This window comes from Pelodiscus sinensis, chromosome 13 (assembly GCF_052426305.1).
Source record: "Pelodiscus sinensis isolate ZL-2025 chromosome 13, ASM5242630v1, whole genome shotgun sequence".
NCBI classification, from domain to species: domain Eukaryota; kingdom Metazoa; phylum Chordata; order Testudines; family Trionychidae; genus Pelodiscus; species Pelodiscus sinensis.
Window position 1 is genome coordinate 26667271 of NC_143064.1, and position 12437 is coordinate 26679707.

The 12437-nt window shown below is 45.1% G+C and overlaps 2 protein-coding genes across 2 annotated transcripts in view; one reads left to right on the forward strand and one right to left on the reverse strand.

Annotated features, from left to right (window-relative positions):
• The window catches only part of MSN (moesin), a 92028-nt gene that overhangs the window by 42591 nt on the left and 37000 nt on the right, over positions 1-12437 (forward strand). Inside the window, exon 2 of the mRNA XM_075940828.2 lies at positions 2305-2388. Within this exon, the coding sequence (XP_075796943.1) occupies positions 2305-2388 (84 nt within the window). The remainder of the gene's footprint in view (positions 1-2304; positions 2389-12437) is intronic.
• LOC149523649 (uncharacterized) lies at positions 4773-8191 on the reverse strand. Its single transcript, XM_089781625.1, has 2 exons — positions 8094-8191; positions 4773-7992 (listed from the first exon to the last, which is right to left on the reverse strand). The coding sequence occupies exon 2, from the start codon at positions 7605-7607 to the stop codon at positions 4875-4877; it is 2733 nt and encodes a 910-aa protein (XP_089637751.1). The 5' UTR covers positions 7608-7992; positions 8094-8191; the 3' UTR covers positions 4773-4874.

The window sequence follows — 12437 nt, forward strand, 5'->3', positions numbered from 1 at the left end:
TCATACCCTTATTTTCATAACATCCTTTCCACTTTCAAGCAGGATTTTTTCCACTCAGATCTACAAAGAGCCAATTGCCTTTAACCTAGGAAAATACAACTTGACACTGAATTTATTTCTTGATAGCTGCTCCAAAGAGGTCTGAATGGACTCAAACCTCTGTCATACAGTAGTATTCAAAGGGGAGCCCTTCCCACCTTAGGCAATGGCTACTTAGAGCTTACAGCAGTGCAGCTGCATAATACAACCACCCTAAGCCAATGGGGGAGAGCTCCTCTGGTAGCTTAATTTTTCAAGCTATAGTAGCTGCGTAGGTGGGGAAAAGGGCTATGTTGGTGAGAGAGCTTAAATTTCCTTACATCACTTGGGAGTGGCTCTTTCACACCCAATGGGAACTTGACTTCATAGTGCAGCAAGTTCTAATGTAGCCATAGCCTTAAGTTCTCTAGAGGTAACCCTATAGAATTCATGTAGCTCTGGGGATGGATAGAATCCAGTCCATCCAATAGCTAGTCTAGTAGTGGCTCTAGTGTGTCTCTAACTTGGAACTACAAATTTCTTCATAGCTCTTCCTCTTTCCCCAGTATATCCCAAAATCCAAGCTAAAAAGGCCTCACTCTTACTATGAGTAATGTGGGCCCCCTCTAATATAGAATACCACCAACTTAGCCCTCAGAGCCTCATGCTCTTATCCTACCTGTCAAAGGTTTAGTTACAGTCAAAACTTAGTGTAAAACTTAATGATTGACAAATATACTGCAGAGTATTTCATAGAAAGTATTTCTTGCAGTTCAAAAGAATGACAAGGTAGCTTGTTAGTCCTACAACTTTTATGAACTGTCTATACACTTGCAAGGGATCCTAGCCGACAGAGGTGATGTGTGCGTAAGCTTCTGCATTGGTATCCTCACTATTCCCAAGATTTGTGCATGGGTTTTGGCTACACAACTTGCTTCAATCCAAGGGAGTTGTAGCTCTCTAACCCCCTTGGTAGGCTTATCAAGCAACTTATACAGTTAAAATTTCATGAGCCAACCTGCTCAGTGGAATCTCCTCGTCTGAGTAGTGGGTCTTGGAGAACACAACCAGCAGTTTAAAATGCTTTCCGTTAAAGTTAGTGCTCTACAGAGAACGTCAACTGCTTTCACCCTATTTATCTGCTTACAAGCTGCAATATACCTTTTTACACATGGAAACTTTTATGTTTAGAATGGTGTCAGGACAGTTCCCCACTCTAGCACTCCCAAGTGTAGAAGGTTGGAGACCTGCAAAAAACCTTAAATACCTTTCCTCTATAGGCTCTATACAGACACTACTCCCTAGAGTCTCAGATGAACCGCCTCTGGAAAATAGGTTGCTACCATCAAGTGATTTTTTTTTTTTTTTTTAAGCATGAAAAAAACAGAAGGAACACTTGAATTCCTTCCCTGGGGTACCAAGTTCTCTTGCCACAGGAGGGCTTGAAAAAAGAAACCGCACAGAAAACAAGCTGAATCTCTGATAGCTAACCTCTCCAGGTAGGCAGACACACAGAGACCTCCTGTTACCTTCCAAGAGGCTGCCTTTAACAAGGGAGATTTTTATTAACAAAACAAACATACTTGATAAAGCATGCTTGGTTGATAGGTGTTACACAACAACAAAGAAAAGAACCGATCAAAACATAATTTCTTTGGGCTATAGCTTAAATATGGTGAGAGGGAAAGTCACAATACAGAAGCTTAACCAAACAACCAAAACAAAGAAATACCTGATGGTGACACTTTTCCCTTATTTACTCTCAATCACTTTATGGTTCAGTCCACTTCCATGCCCTGAATTCCTTGGATGCACAGTAGTCCTGCTTGGGTTTTAAATCTATTGTGTCTTCTAATTCCTGGCTTAAATTCACACACAGGAGGCAAATCTATATACAACTCAAATTTCAGCAGTGTATCCCATTGGTACTTCTGGCTCCCTGCCAACACCCTTAGCTACCTGAGTTTAACTGGTAGTCGCTGAGTGCTGGCCAGTACTCTTTCTATCCATCACATTTGGATTTTTTTTAAAGGGATGTAAACGCTCGTTTCATAGCAGAGGTCAACTATTCACCGACTTGGGTTGGGCGAGAGTACTAAGATAGAAGAACAACAAACCCTTAATGGGCGATCTTAAAAACTGCAGCATTGGCTGTTAGTAGACTGGGAGCAGGACTGGATAAAAGGGCCACTCATGATGTGGAATGGCCATTCCTGTGTTCTCTCTAATGGTATGGTATTACTAGGAACACCCATTGCAACCACCCTTCTTCCTTTTATCTTCCAGATCAGTGTGCGAGTTACCACCATGGATGCTGAGCTGGAGTTTGCAATCCAGCCCAACACCACAGGGAAGCAGCTCTTTGATCAGGTAAGGTTAAACTGCAGAAAACATGCACTTAGTACTGACGTGGCTAGCTCTCCCTCTCCATGATTGTCCACACCTGTTCACACTTGCCATTTATTTCTTTTGAGGCCTTTAAGAAACTCTACAGCAGCAATGGGCAACCTAAGCTAGTGAGTGGGCCGCATGAGTGGCCCTTCGTGTCAGTGGGCCATAACGTTGTAACCAAGACAGTCTCCTGGAATAGGGTAGCTTTTTAATTTTTTTACTAACTGCACTTGCATACTTAGTTTGTGGGGTGTGCCAATTAAACCATAGCAACACTTTGGATGAAGAGGGAGCCCGTGGCTCTGTGCTGTGTGCAGTTGGCATCCACCTCACTTCATGTGCCTTTGCTTTTAAGCATGTTTCACTTCAGTATTACGAGTACTGGGGGAAAAAACTATGCAACTTTGCACATGGGCAACAGTTAACAAAATGTCTTGCAGGCTGAACTTAGAACTTGGATGGGCCAAAGGTTGCCCTGTAGAGCAGTGGAGGGCTATTAGCCACTGTTTCTTGATGCTAGATAGTCTATGTCTATGCTGGCGGGTTCTTGCACAAGAATCTGCAGAGCGTCCATACTGCCCACCCTCTCTTGCCGAAGATGATTTACAGTATGGCGTGGTAAGAGGGCTTCTTGCACAAGAACCCTTGCGCAAGATGTTCTTGCACAAGAAGCCGCCAGTGTAGACATAGTCAGCATGTTTTCACTAGGGATGTAAGCGACTAATCAACTAGTCGCTTCCCCCTTTGCCTCCCCTCTTTCCCTGGTGTCTCTATCAGGAAGGGGTAGCGTGGTGGTGGGAGGGGGAAGAATGGGTGCTGGGGGGAGCCGGCTTAAAATCCGGTTCCCCTTCTCTCTGTGGGAGAGGGCAGGGGTGTAGCAGCAGTGTTCCAACTTTGAAATGTACAAGAGTCCCAGTGGGGAACTCTTGTACATTTCAAAGGTGAAATGCTGTGCTAGTCCTTATCGACTAATTGAATAGCCAATGGAAGTACCCGCGACTACTTGATTAGTTAATTGAAATTTAATATCCCTAGTTTTCAACCCCACCTCATTCTCGTGTGTGTGTGTGTGAGTGGGTGTGGGGGGGGGGTTGGGGTTCCATTTTGAATGTATAAGAGCTATATCTGCCCCCATTGTGCTTCCACTGCTGGGCAAATTGCATACCAAGAGTAGGAGAGAGGCTAAAACATGCCTATATGGAAAAGAAGGAATGTTGGTTATTTTGAGTAGCTTTACTTTGTACATGTCAGTAAATAAGTGGAGGGAAATGACGTGCGCTGTCTGCCAAAGCTTAAGCAGATTGTTTCTACTGTAAGTTGCTTCCAAGTGTCAGCTGCCTTTATCTTGTTGCACTGGCTTTTCTCAGCATTCTATACTCTGACAGGATAGATATATATATTCTCCTCCCCTGCCCCTCCCCACTCAGTTCAGGCTAAACAGAAGCAGAGACACATGCAGCCCAAACAGTGGAGCTGTGCAGCCATGGACATTATAAATTGCAGCTGCTGAGAAACTTTGACAGACTCTATTACATGTCTCAACTGTAATCCCAGAGGCCTTATCCAGGCTACTGCCCAGCAGTTCAGAGCCTCTGTTCAGCCTGTGGAAGGTGATGTAATTGTGTCTTGTAGACAGTGAGGACTTTGTCCAGTTGCAGTTGGGGAGATGGTGTGCAGTAGAGATGTAGAGGGGAAGGATCACAGGCGTTGGCTGCTTGCAAAAGATTCTGTGAACAATGAGTCTTATTTTCATTTTCTTAAATTAATCTAGCCAGTGATTCCTTCATATGTGTTTTTAACGTGGGTGTGGCTCACAAGAAACCCTAGACGCTCTGGGGCCAGCCTTAGCACAGCATCTGGGCAGTGAGGAAAAATCAGTTATGGTTACTACCCATAAAGCTGACTCTCTCATTTCAGACCAAAAGGCTTAATTTTGTACCACAAGGTCACTTAACAGTTTTTTTTTTTTTTCTATGCTTCTGCAGTAGCACTTGATGTGCCAGATGCAGAATGGATTTAAGAGCTTGATTTCAAAAAGTTTCTTCCTTGAAACTGCTCTAATGTCTTGTGTACTTTTGTGGTGTTTGGCTTTTTTTTTTTAAGGGAGGGCTAGAATGCAGGTTCACTCTGCCTTCTGTTTAAGGGTTAGGCTTCAGCACCTTACTCTGTGTGGTTAGAAGTATTTCTCAACAAGCACGGCCCCTGACTTGAGTGGAAATTCTTGTAGGTGTAACTGCTAACCACTGAACAGGGGGTTCAATCTGGCCCACATTTGTCTGTGCTTTTCATGGCTTTGTGCTCCCAGGAGGCAGAACTTTTCCCCCACAAAGCGCACACACTGATGCCACATAGTCTAAGTTTAACTGTGTCATAGAATCATAGAATCATAGAATCATAGGACTGGAAGGGACCTCGAGAGGTCATCGAGTCCAGCCCCCTGCCCTCAAGGCAGGATCAAGCTCCGTCTACACCATCCCTGACAGATGTCTATCTAACCTGTTCTTAAATATCTCCAGAGAGGGAGATTCCACCACCTCCCTTGGCAATTTATTCCAATATTTGACCACCCTGACAGTTAGGAATTTTTTCCTAATGTCCAATCTAAACCTCCCCTGCTGCACTTTAAGCCCATTACTCCTTGTCCTGTCCTCAGAAACCAAGAGGAACAAATTTTCTCCTTCCTCCTTGTGACACCCTTTTAGATATTTGAAAGCCGCTATCATGTCCCCCCTTAATCTTCTTTTTTCCAAACTAAACAAGCCCAGTTCATGAAGCCTGGCTTCATAGGTCATGTTCTCTAAACCTTTAATCATTCTTGTCGCTCTTCTCTGTACCCTTTCCAATTTCTCCACATCTTTCTTGAAATGTGGCGCCCAGAACTGGACACAGTACTCCAGCTGAGGCCTAACTAGTGCAGAGTAGAGCGGCAGAATGACTTCACGAGTTTTGCTTACAACACACCTGTTAATACAACCTAGAATCATATTTGCTTTTTTTGCAACAGCATCACACTGTTGACTCATATTCAACTTGTGGTCCACTATGACCCCTAGATCCCTTTCTGCCATGCTCCTTCCTAGACAGTCGCTTCCCATCTTGTATGTATGGAACTGATTGTTCCTTCCTAAGTGGAGCACTTTGCATTTCTCTCTATTAAACCTCATCCTGTTTACCTCCGACCATTTCTCTAACTTGCTAAGGTCATTCTGAATTATGTCCCTATCCTCCAAAGAAGTCGCAACCCCACCCAGTTTGGTATCATCTGCAAACTTAATAAGCGTACTCTCTATCCCAATATCTACATCATTGATGAAGATATTGAACAGTATGGGTCCCAAAACAGACCCTTGAGGAACTCCACTTGTTATCCCTTTCCAGCAGGATTTAGAACCGTTAACAACCACTCTCTGACTACGGTTATCCAGCCAATTATGCACCCACCTTATCGTGGCCCTATCTAAGTTATATTTGCCTAGTTTATCAATAAGAATATCATGCGAGACCGTATCAAATGCCTTACTAAAGTCTAGGTATATGACATCCACCGCTTCTCCCTTATCCACAAGGCTCGTTATCTTATCAAAGAAAGCTATCAGATTAGTTTGGCATGACTTGTTCTTCACAAACCCATGCTGGCTATTCCCTATCACTTTATTACCTTCCAAGTGTTTGCATATGATTTCCTTAATTACCTGCTCCATTATCTTCCCTGGGACAGACGTTAAACTGACCGGTCTATAGTTTCCTGGGTTGTTCTTATTCCCCTTTTTATAGATGGGCACAATATTTGCCCTTTTCCAGTCTTCTGGAATCTCCCCTGTCTGCCATGATTTTTCAAAGATCATAGCTAAAGGCTCAGATACCTCCTCTATCAGCTCCTTGAGTATCCTGGGATGCATTTCATCAGGACCTGGTGACTTGCTGACATCTAACTTTCCTAAGTGATTTTTAACTTGTTCTTTGTGTATCCTATCTTCTAAACTTACCCTCTCTCTGCTTGTATTCACTATGTTAGGCACACCTCCAGACTTCTCGGTGAAGACCGAAACAAAGAAGTCATTGAGCATCTCCGCCATTTCCAAGTTTCCTGTTACTGCTTCTCCCTCCTCACTAAGCAGTGGGCCTACCCTGTCCTTGGTCTTCCTCTTGCTTTTAATGTATTTATAAAAGGTCTTCTTGTTTCCCTTTATGCCTGTAGCTAATTTGATCTCATTTTGTGCCTTTGCCTTTCTAATCTTGCCCCTGCATTCCCGTGTTGCTTGCCTATATTCATCCTTTGTTATTTGTCCTAATTTCCATTTTTTATGAGACTCCTTTTTTATTTTGAGATCATGCAAGATCTCCTTGTTAAGCCAAGCTGGTCTTTTGCCATATTTTCTATCTTTCCTACACAGCGGAATTGTTTGCTTTTGGGCCCTTAACAACGTCCCTTTGAAATACTTCCAACTCTCCTCAGTTGTTTTTCCCTTCAGTATTGCTTCCCATGGGACCTTACCTACAAGTTCTCTGAGCTTATCAAAATCTGCCTTCCTGAAATCCATTACCTCAATTGTGCTGGTCTCCCTTCTACCTTTCCTTAAGATCATGAACTCTATTATTTCGTGATCACTGTCCCCTATACTGTCTTCCACTTTCAAGTTCTCAACTAGTTCCTCCCTATTTGTTAAAACCAAATCCAGAACAGCTTCTCCTCTGGTAGCTTTTTCAACCTTCTGAAACAGAAAGTTGTCTCCAATGCAGTCCAGAAACTTATTGGATAGCCTGTGCCTCGCTGTGTTAGTTTCCCAACATATGTCTGGATAGTTGAAGTCCCCCATCACCACCAAATCTTGGGCTTTGGATAGTTTTGTTAATTGTTTAAAAAAGGCCTCATCCACCTCTTCCACCTGGCTAGGTGGCCTGTAGTAGACTCCTAGCATGATATCACCCTCGTTTTTTACCCCTTTTAGCTTAACCCAGAGACTCTCTACACAGCTATCTCCTACATTCATCTCCACTTCAGTCCAAGTGTGTACATTTTTAATATACAAGGCAACCCCTCCTCCCTTTTTTCCCTGTCTGTCCTTCCTGAGCAAGCCGTACCCTTCCATACCAACATTCCAATCATGCGTCCCATCCCACCAGGTTTCTGTAATACCAATGATATCATAGTTGTATTTATTGGTTAGCAATTCCAGTTCTTCCTGCTTATTACCCATACTTCTCGCATTTGTATATAGGCATCTAAGATACTGATTTGATCTTGCCTCCCTGTTGTGCCCTGACCCTCCTTTCTCCTTGCCATTATAGGCCGTAGTCCCCCCTATTTCCAACCCATCTCCCAGTCCCGCACATTCAGCACTTACCTGTGGGCTTTGCTCACCTGCCCCCGACAAACCTAGTTTAAAGCCCTCCTCACAAGGTTAGCCAGTCTGTGTCCAAACAAGGCCTTCCCGCTCCTGGAAAGGTGAACTCCATCTCCGCCAACCAGTCCTTCCTGGAAGAGCACCCCGTGATCAAGGAAGCCGAATCCCTCCTGGCGACACCATCGTCGCAGCCAGGCATTCACCTCCAGAATGCACCTCTCTCTGCCCGGGCCCCTACCTTTGACAGGAAGGATAGAAGAGAATACCACCTGCGCTCCAAACTCCTTCACCCGTACTCCCAAAGCCCTGTAGTCACACTTGATCCGCTCAGTGTCACACCTGGCAGTATCATTTGTGCCCACGTGGATGAGTAGCATGGGGTAGTAGTCAGAGGGCCGGATAATCCTCGACAATGCCTCCGTAACATCTCGGATACGGCCCCCTGTCCTTCATATAAGCCTCATTTCAATAACTGATTACAATCCTTTCCCATTCATAGCTCAGAGAAAAAGCAGTATCTATTTTTTTGGTCAGTGTCTCTTTTTTGGTGTGGGTTTAAGTATCTTAAGTTAGGTAGGGCAAAGTATTTGAACCCCCTAAGTCAGATGGCCCACAGGCCATGAGTCTAAGACCCTTATGGCCTGAGCACTTTTGCAATCCAGCCCAGGACTCCTGGAGGTTTAGAAAGGTTGTGTGTCTGCACCCCAAACTCTACCACTACTCCTTCCCTTTTCTCCCATTGCACTCAATCCCCAAGGCAGTGTCCCTCAGGGGAAGACCAGGGGGATCTGGTGCTGGGTGGCAGCAGGGGTTGAGGTTCCTGCTATGGTGGTTGGAATTGGGGTGATCTGGCCCCACCCCACCACTCTCTCAAGCCAGCTGTGCTCCACTTCCCCGTGGCTCCTGTTGCCACAGTGAGTGCAGGGGCCTGACCCCTGCTGCTGCCCACACTAGTCCACTGCAATCCCCAAGGCAGTGTACCTTGGCAGGGCTAGGGGGATAGGAAGTGTGGGGGGAAACTCCCGGGACAGATTGTGAAAATGCTCAGGCCATAGACGGCACACAGGCTGTGAGTTTGGGACCCCTGCCTTAAGTGATTTGGCACATATTGAGCCCCAGGCACTGAGCATCCACAGCTGATATGTTAATGCTGTGCTATGCTAGGTGCTCCTGGAAACTGGGCCATTTTAGATTGTCCAGCTTTAACACACCAATCACTTTTGAAAATGTTGGCCACTATTTTTGATGTAGAAACTTTGCTTTTTTTTGGTCAAGGCTGGAGTTTTCTGCTTGCCTCCTTTCTAATCTCCTTTCCCTCCCTCCCATTACCTGAACTTTTGAAGGGCCTACTGTACCCCTCACTCCCATGCCCCAAAATAGGGATGGGAACATATGGCCTGCATCTTGCATTGATCTGGCCTTCAGGGCTTGCCCGTTCTGCTTGCAGGGGCAGGAGCTGGCACTCCAGCCACAGAGAGGGCACCATGGCTGGAATGCCAGTGCAGGCTACCCACAGCAGGCAGGGGAGCCCTGAGCCTCCAGGGGTCAATCCAGGCAAGCTGAGCCAGGTCCAGCCTGTAGACTTGACCTGGCAGGGGAAGGAAGCAGCACTCAGTGCAATAACTTCTGTTGGTTGAATTGTAGCCAATGGGAACAGCGAGGGGCTGTTCCTTCCAGCATACACAGCCATGTGTGCCCCTCCCCAGGAGCTACACCAGGTATGTGCGCCTATGCTGTCCCTCCTGGTTTCTCCCCTGCTCCTCGGCAACCCTGTCATTTTTGGCCTCTCTCGAGAGCCTGAGAGCCAACAATCTTTTAGTTCTGGTCCCCCTAGGCTCTGAGGTGGAGCTTGAGGGTAGTGAGGGGAATGTTGTTCGTTTTAATTGGCTTCCTGCTTCTCAGTTGAGGGCAACATCTGAGGATTTTTCTCATTTGTGGGCCAGGTCAGGGAGGTTTTTCTCACTTGGGTGTGGCCACTGACTCCTCCTCCCCCCCCCCCCCCAATAGATCAGTGGCCCTGGTCCAGAAAGTTCCCCACTCATGGTCTAAGTCTGAGACCATTGAGTCGGGATACCAGATCTTAAAGGCTGAATACTAAAACAGTCTAGAAATTTCACTAATGGGTTAACCTTATGAATGAATTGTACGTTTGACTTTCAGTGAGTAAGTGATGACTTGATCCACGTAGAGACATTGGTATATGACTGTAGTGTGGAACACCTTAGAGCTATGATACAGACCAGTTCCTCTATCTTTCTCTGGTTGCATTGCCACTCTTGGAGATATAGAAAACACTAGAGGAGAGAAACTGCACTAGGTGGTGGTGCATGTCTGTCCATTTTGTGGCTTGACAAGGGCTAAGAGGACTCTTGTAGGTTTCCCAGGAGGCACTATCCAGGCACTGCATGACCTAGCTATACTGTGACACAATGCCGTCTGGAAGCTTGTCTGATGTGTAATCTCCTGTTGCTCTTCCCACAGAGCATGTGGAATGGTATAGTTAGTCCCTTAAACTGTGCACATCTGTATCACTGATTCTGTGTCAGTTGTAGGAATATGGTGCAGGAAGGAAGGGGAAAGAGCTAGGCTTTGAAAGTGCCATTTAGCCAAAACTCGAACAATGATGATTCCAAAGGAAGCTCTTGTGTTGGGAAGGTAAAGGTTTTTCTGAGGACTAGTGAGTAGTTTAGAATAGGGATGTATGAGTTGTTTACTACCTGATAAGCATATGCTTATCTGGTAGTCAGGTTGAGTACTCCCTCCCCGTTCTCCCCAGCAGTGTCTGGCAGGGAGGAGGCAGAGCTGCAGCATCCAAGAGCTGGCATGAGCCAGGACACTTCAGTCCCAGCTCTCACCAGCCCCAGGAACTAATGGCTGTGCACATGGCTCCTACTACATTTAAACTGCAGAGCCACAGTGGGGGTAGTGAGCACCCACCCCTTATTGACTCATCGATGGAATTTCCATTGACTCAATTAGCTGATTAACTGCAATTTAACATCCCAAGTTTTGAAATGCTTGGAGGTGTGAAGTAGGCATTGCACTTATTTATGCATATCAAGGCTGCCCTCCAGCAGTTCCTTTTACTCCAAGCTGAGAGGGGTTGCAAGTAATTTTGAGGTAGGGTAATTCAAAATGATCTGGAGAAATGGTCTGAGGTATATAGGATGAAATTCAATAAGGACAAATGCAAAGTACTCCACTTAGGAGTCATCAGTTTCCTTTCACTCCCTCAGCAACAGTGGGAAACATACTGTTCCTGTCTTAAAAATACAAATAGCCTTATTTCTTCTTAGCCAAATATTTTAGCCTGCAAAGGCTGCCCTGGTTGAAACTGGTATAGTTATCCCTTCAGAGGCTTGCACACAGTCTGGGGAGAGTAAAGTGAGGAAAATACTGTATTCTAGCCACCTGCTACCAAGTTTCACCAGCATGGGAACAAAATGAAACCTACCTGACCAATACTTATAGGTGTTTTGAGGAGGGCTGACTACAAAGCAAGCTGCTGTGCTGATCACTTGCACTAATGTTGCTTCAGGGCTTTGCTGAATGTACAGTAGAACCTCAGTTACGAAGACTTTCCATTCCCAAGGTGCTTGTAACTCTGAAATGTTTGTAACTGAACAGAACTTAATTCTTTCAAATTTACAACTGAACACTGACTTACAGGTTGAACTGCTCTAGTTGGCTCATGTCCCAGAGGTGCTGGTGCTGAACAAGATAATCTGCTGAACCACAGGAGGTCAATTTTGTCTAGCAGGATTACCAACACTTCCACTGCTTACTGGGCTCTTCAGAGACCGTTAGGGGTAAATTAGAGTTAACCAACTCAGAACTGAGCCAGGACTGGTGGCTGTAAGCAACTTTATGGGACCCTGGGAAATCTGGTGGCAACCATGATAAATGGACATCAGGATCATGGATGTTGCTGGACTAGTGCCAGAATAGCAAAGCTCAACCTATAGTAGAATTTCAAAGATGTTTTATAAAAAAAAATAGGGTTTTTTTTTTTTTTTGTTTAGGTCTGCATTTGATTTTTTTTCTCTGCCTGATTGTGGACTTAGAGTTCTAATGAGGTGTGTGGTTGGGTTGACTGGTCAATTCATAATTCTGAGGATTTACTCTTTTTTTAAGCTGGCTCAGAACTACTAGTTATGAAATGTTCCAGCTGGCATTATATCACAAACATGGCAAATGAGTTCAGGACTACATTGGCGCACTCTGAACTGTAGCTCAGACTAGAACTGCAAATTGGTGAGTTGATAAAATGTAACCAGAAAGACCAGTGTGTGGCTGCAACAGCTGATGTAGAGAGTTTTAACAGTGGCCTGGAAAAAGTTTCACAGCAGATGTTAAACTGGGAAATTTGGAAACCAAATATTGGACTCTTTCCAAATGCTCTTAGTTGGTGGGGGATGGTGAAAGGAGGCATGAAATGGGTAAGAGCTATTTTTGGGTATTGATTTTGCTCAGATATGAATACTACTTGTGCCTTCATTCAGTGGACTGCAGCCAAATCATGCCTGCTTCGGTCTGACTGGTTACTTCTAGTTGGAATCCTTCTCTTGCTTTCACACTCTTCCTGTGTATCAAGTTCAAATGCCTCTACCTACTACAGTCCTGCATTGCTGGGCTCTGCCTTCCTCTTATTTCACCACTACTTGTGCACTACCTTGTCCCTGA

What these genes read in the sequence shown, in the direction of transcription:
- LOC149523649 (XM_089781625.1), bottom strand. Translation starts at nt 7,607, where the DNA reads ATGGGTAATAAGCAGGAAGAACTGGAATTGCTAACCAATAAATACAAC.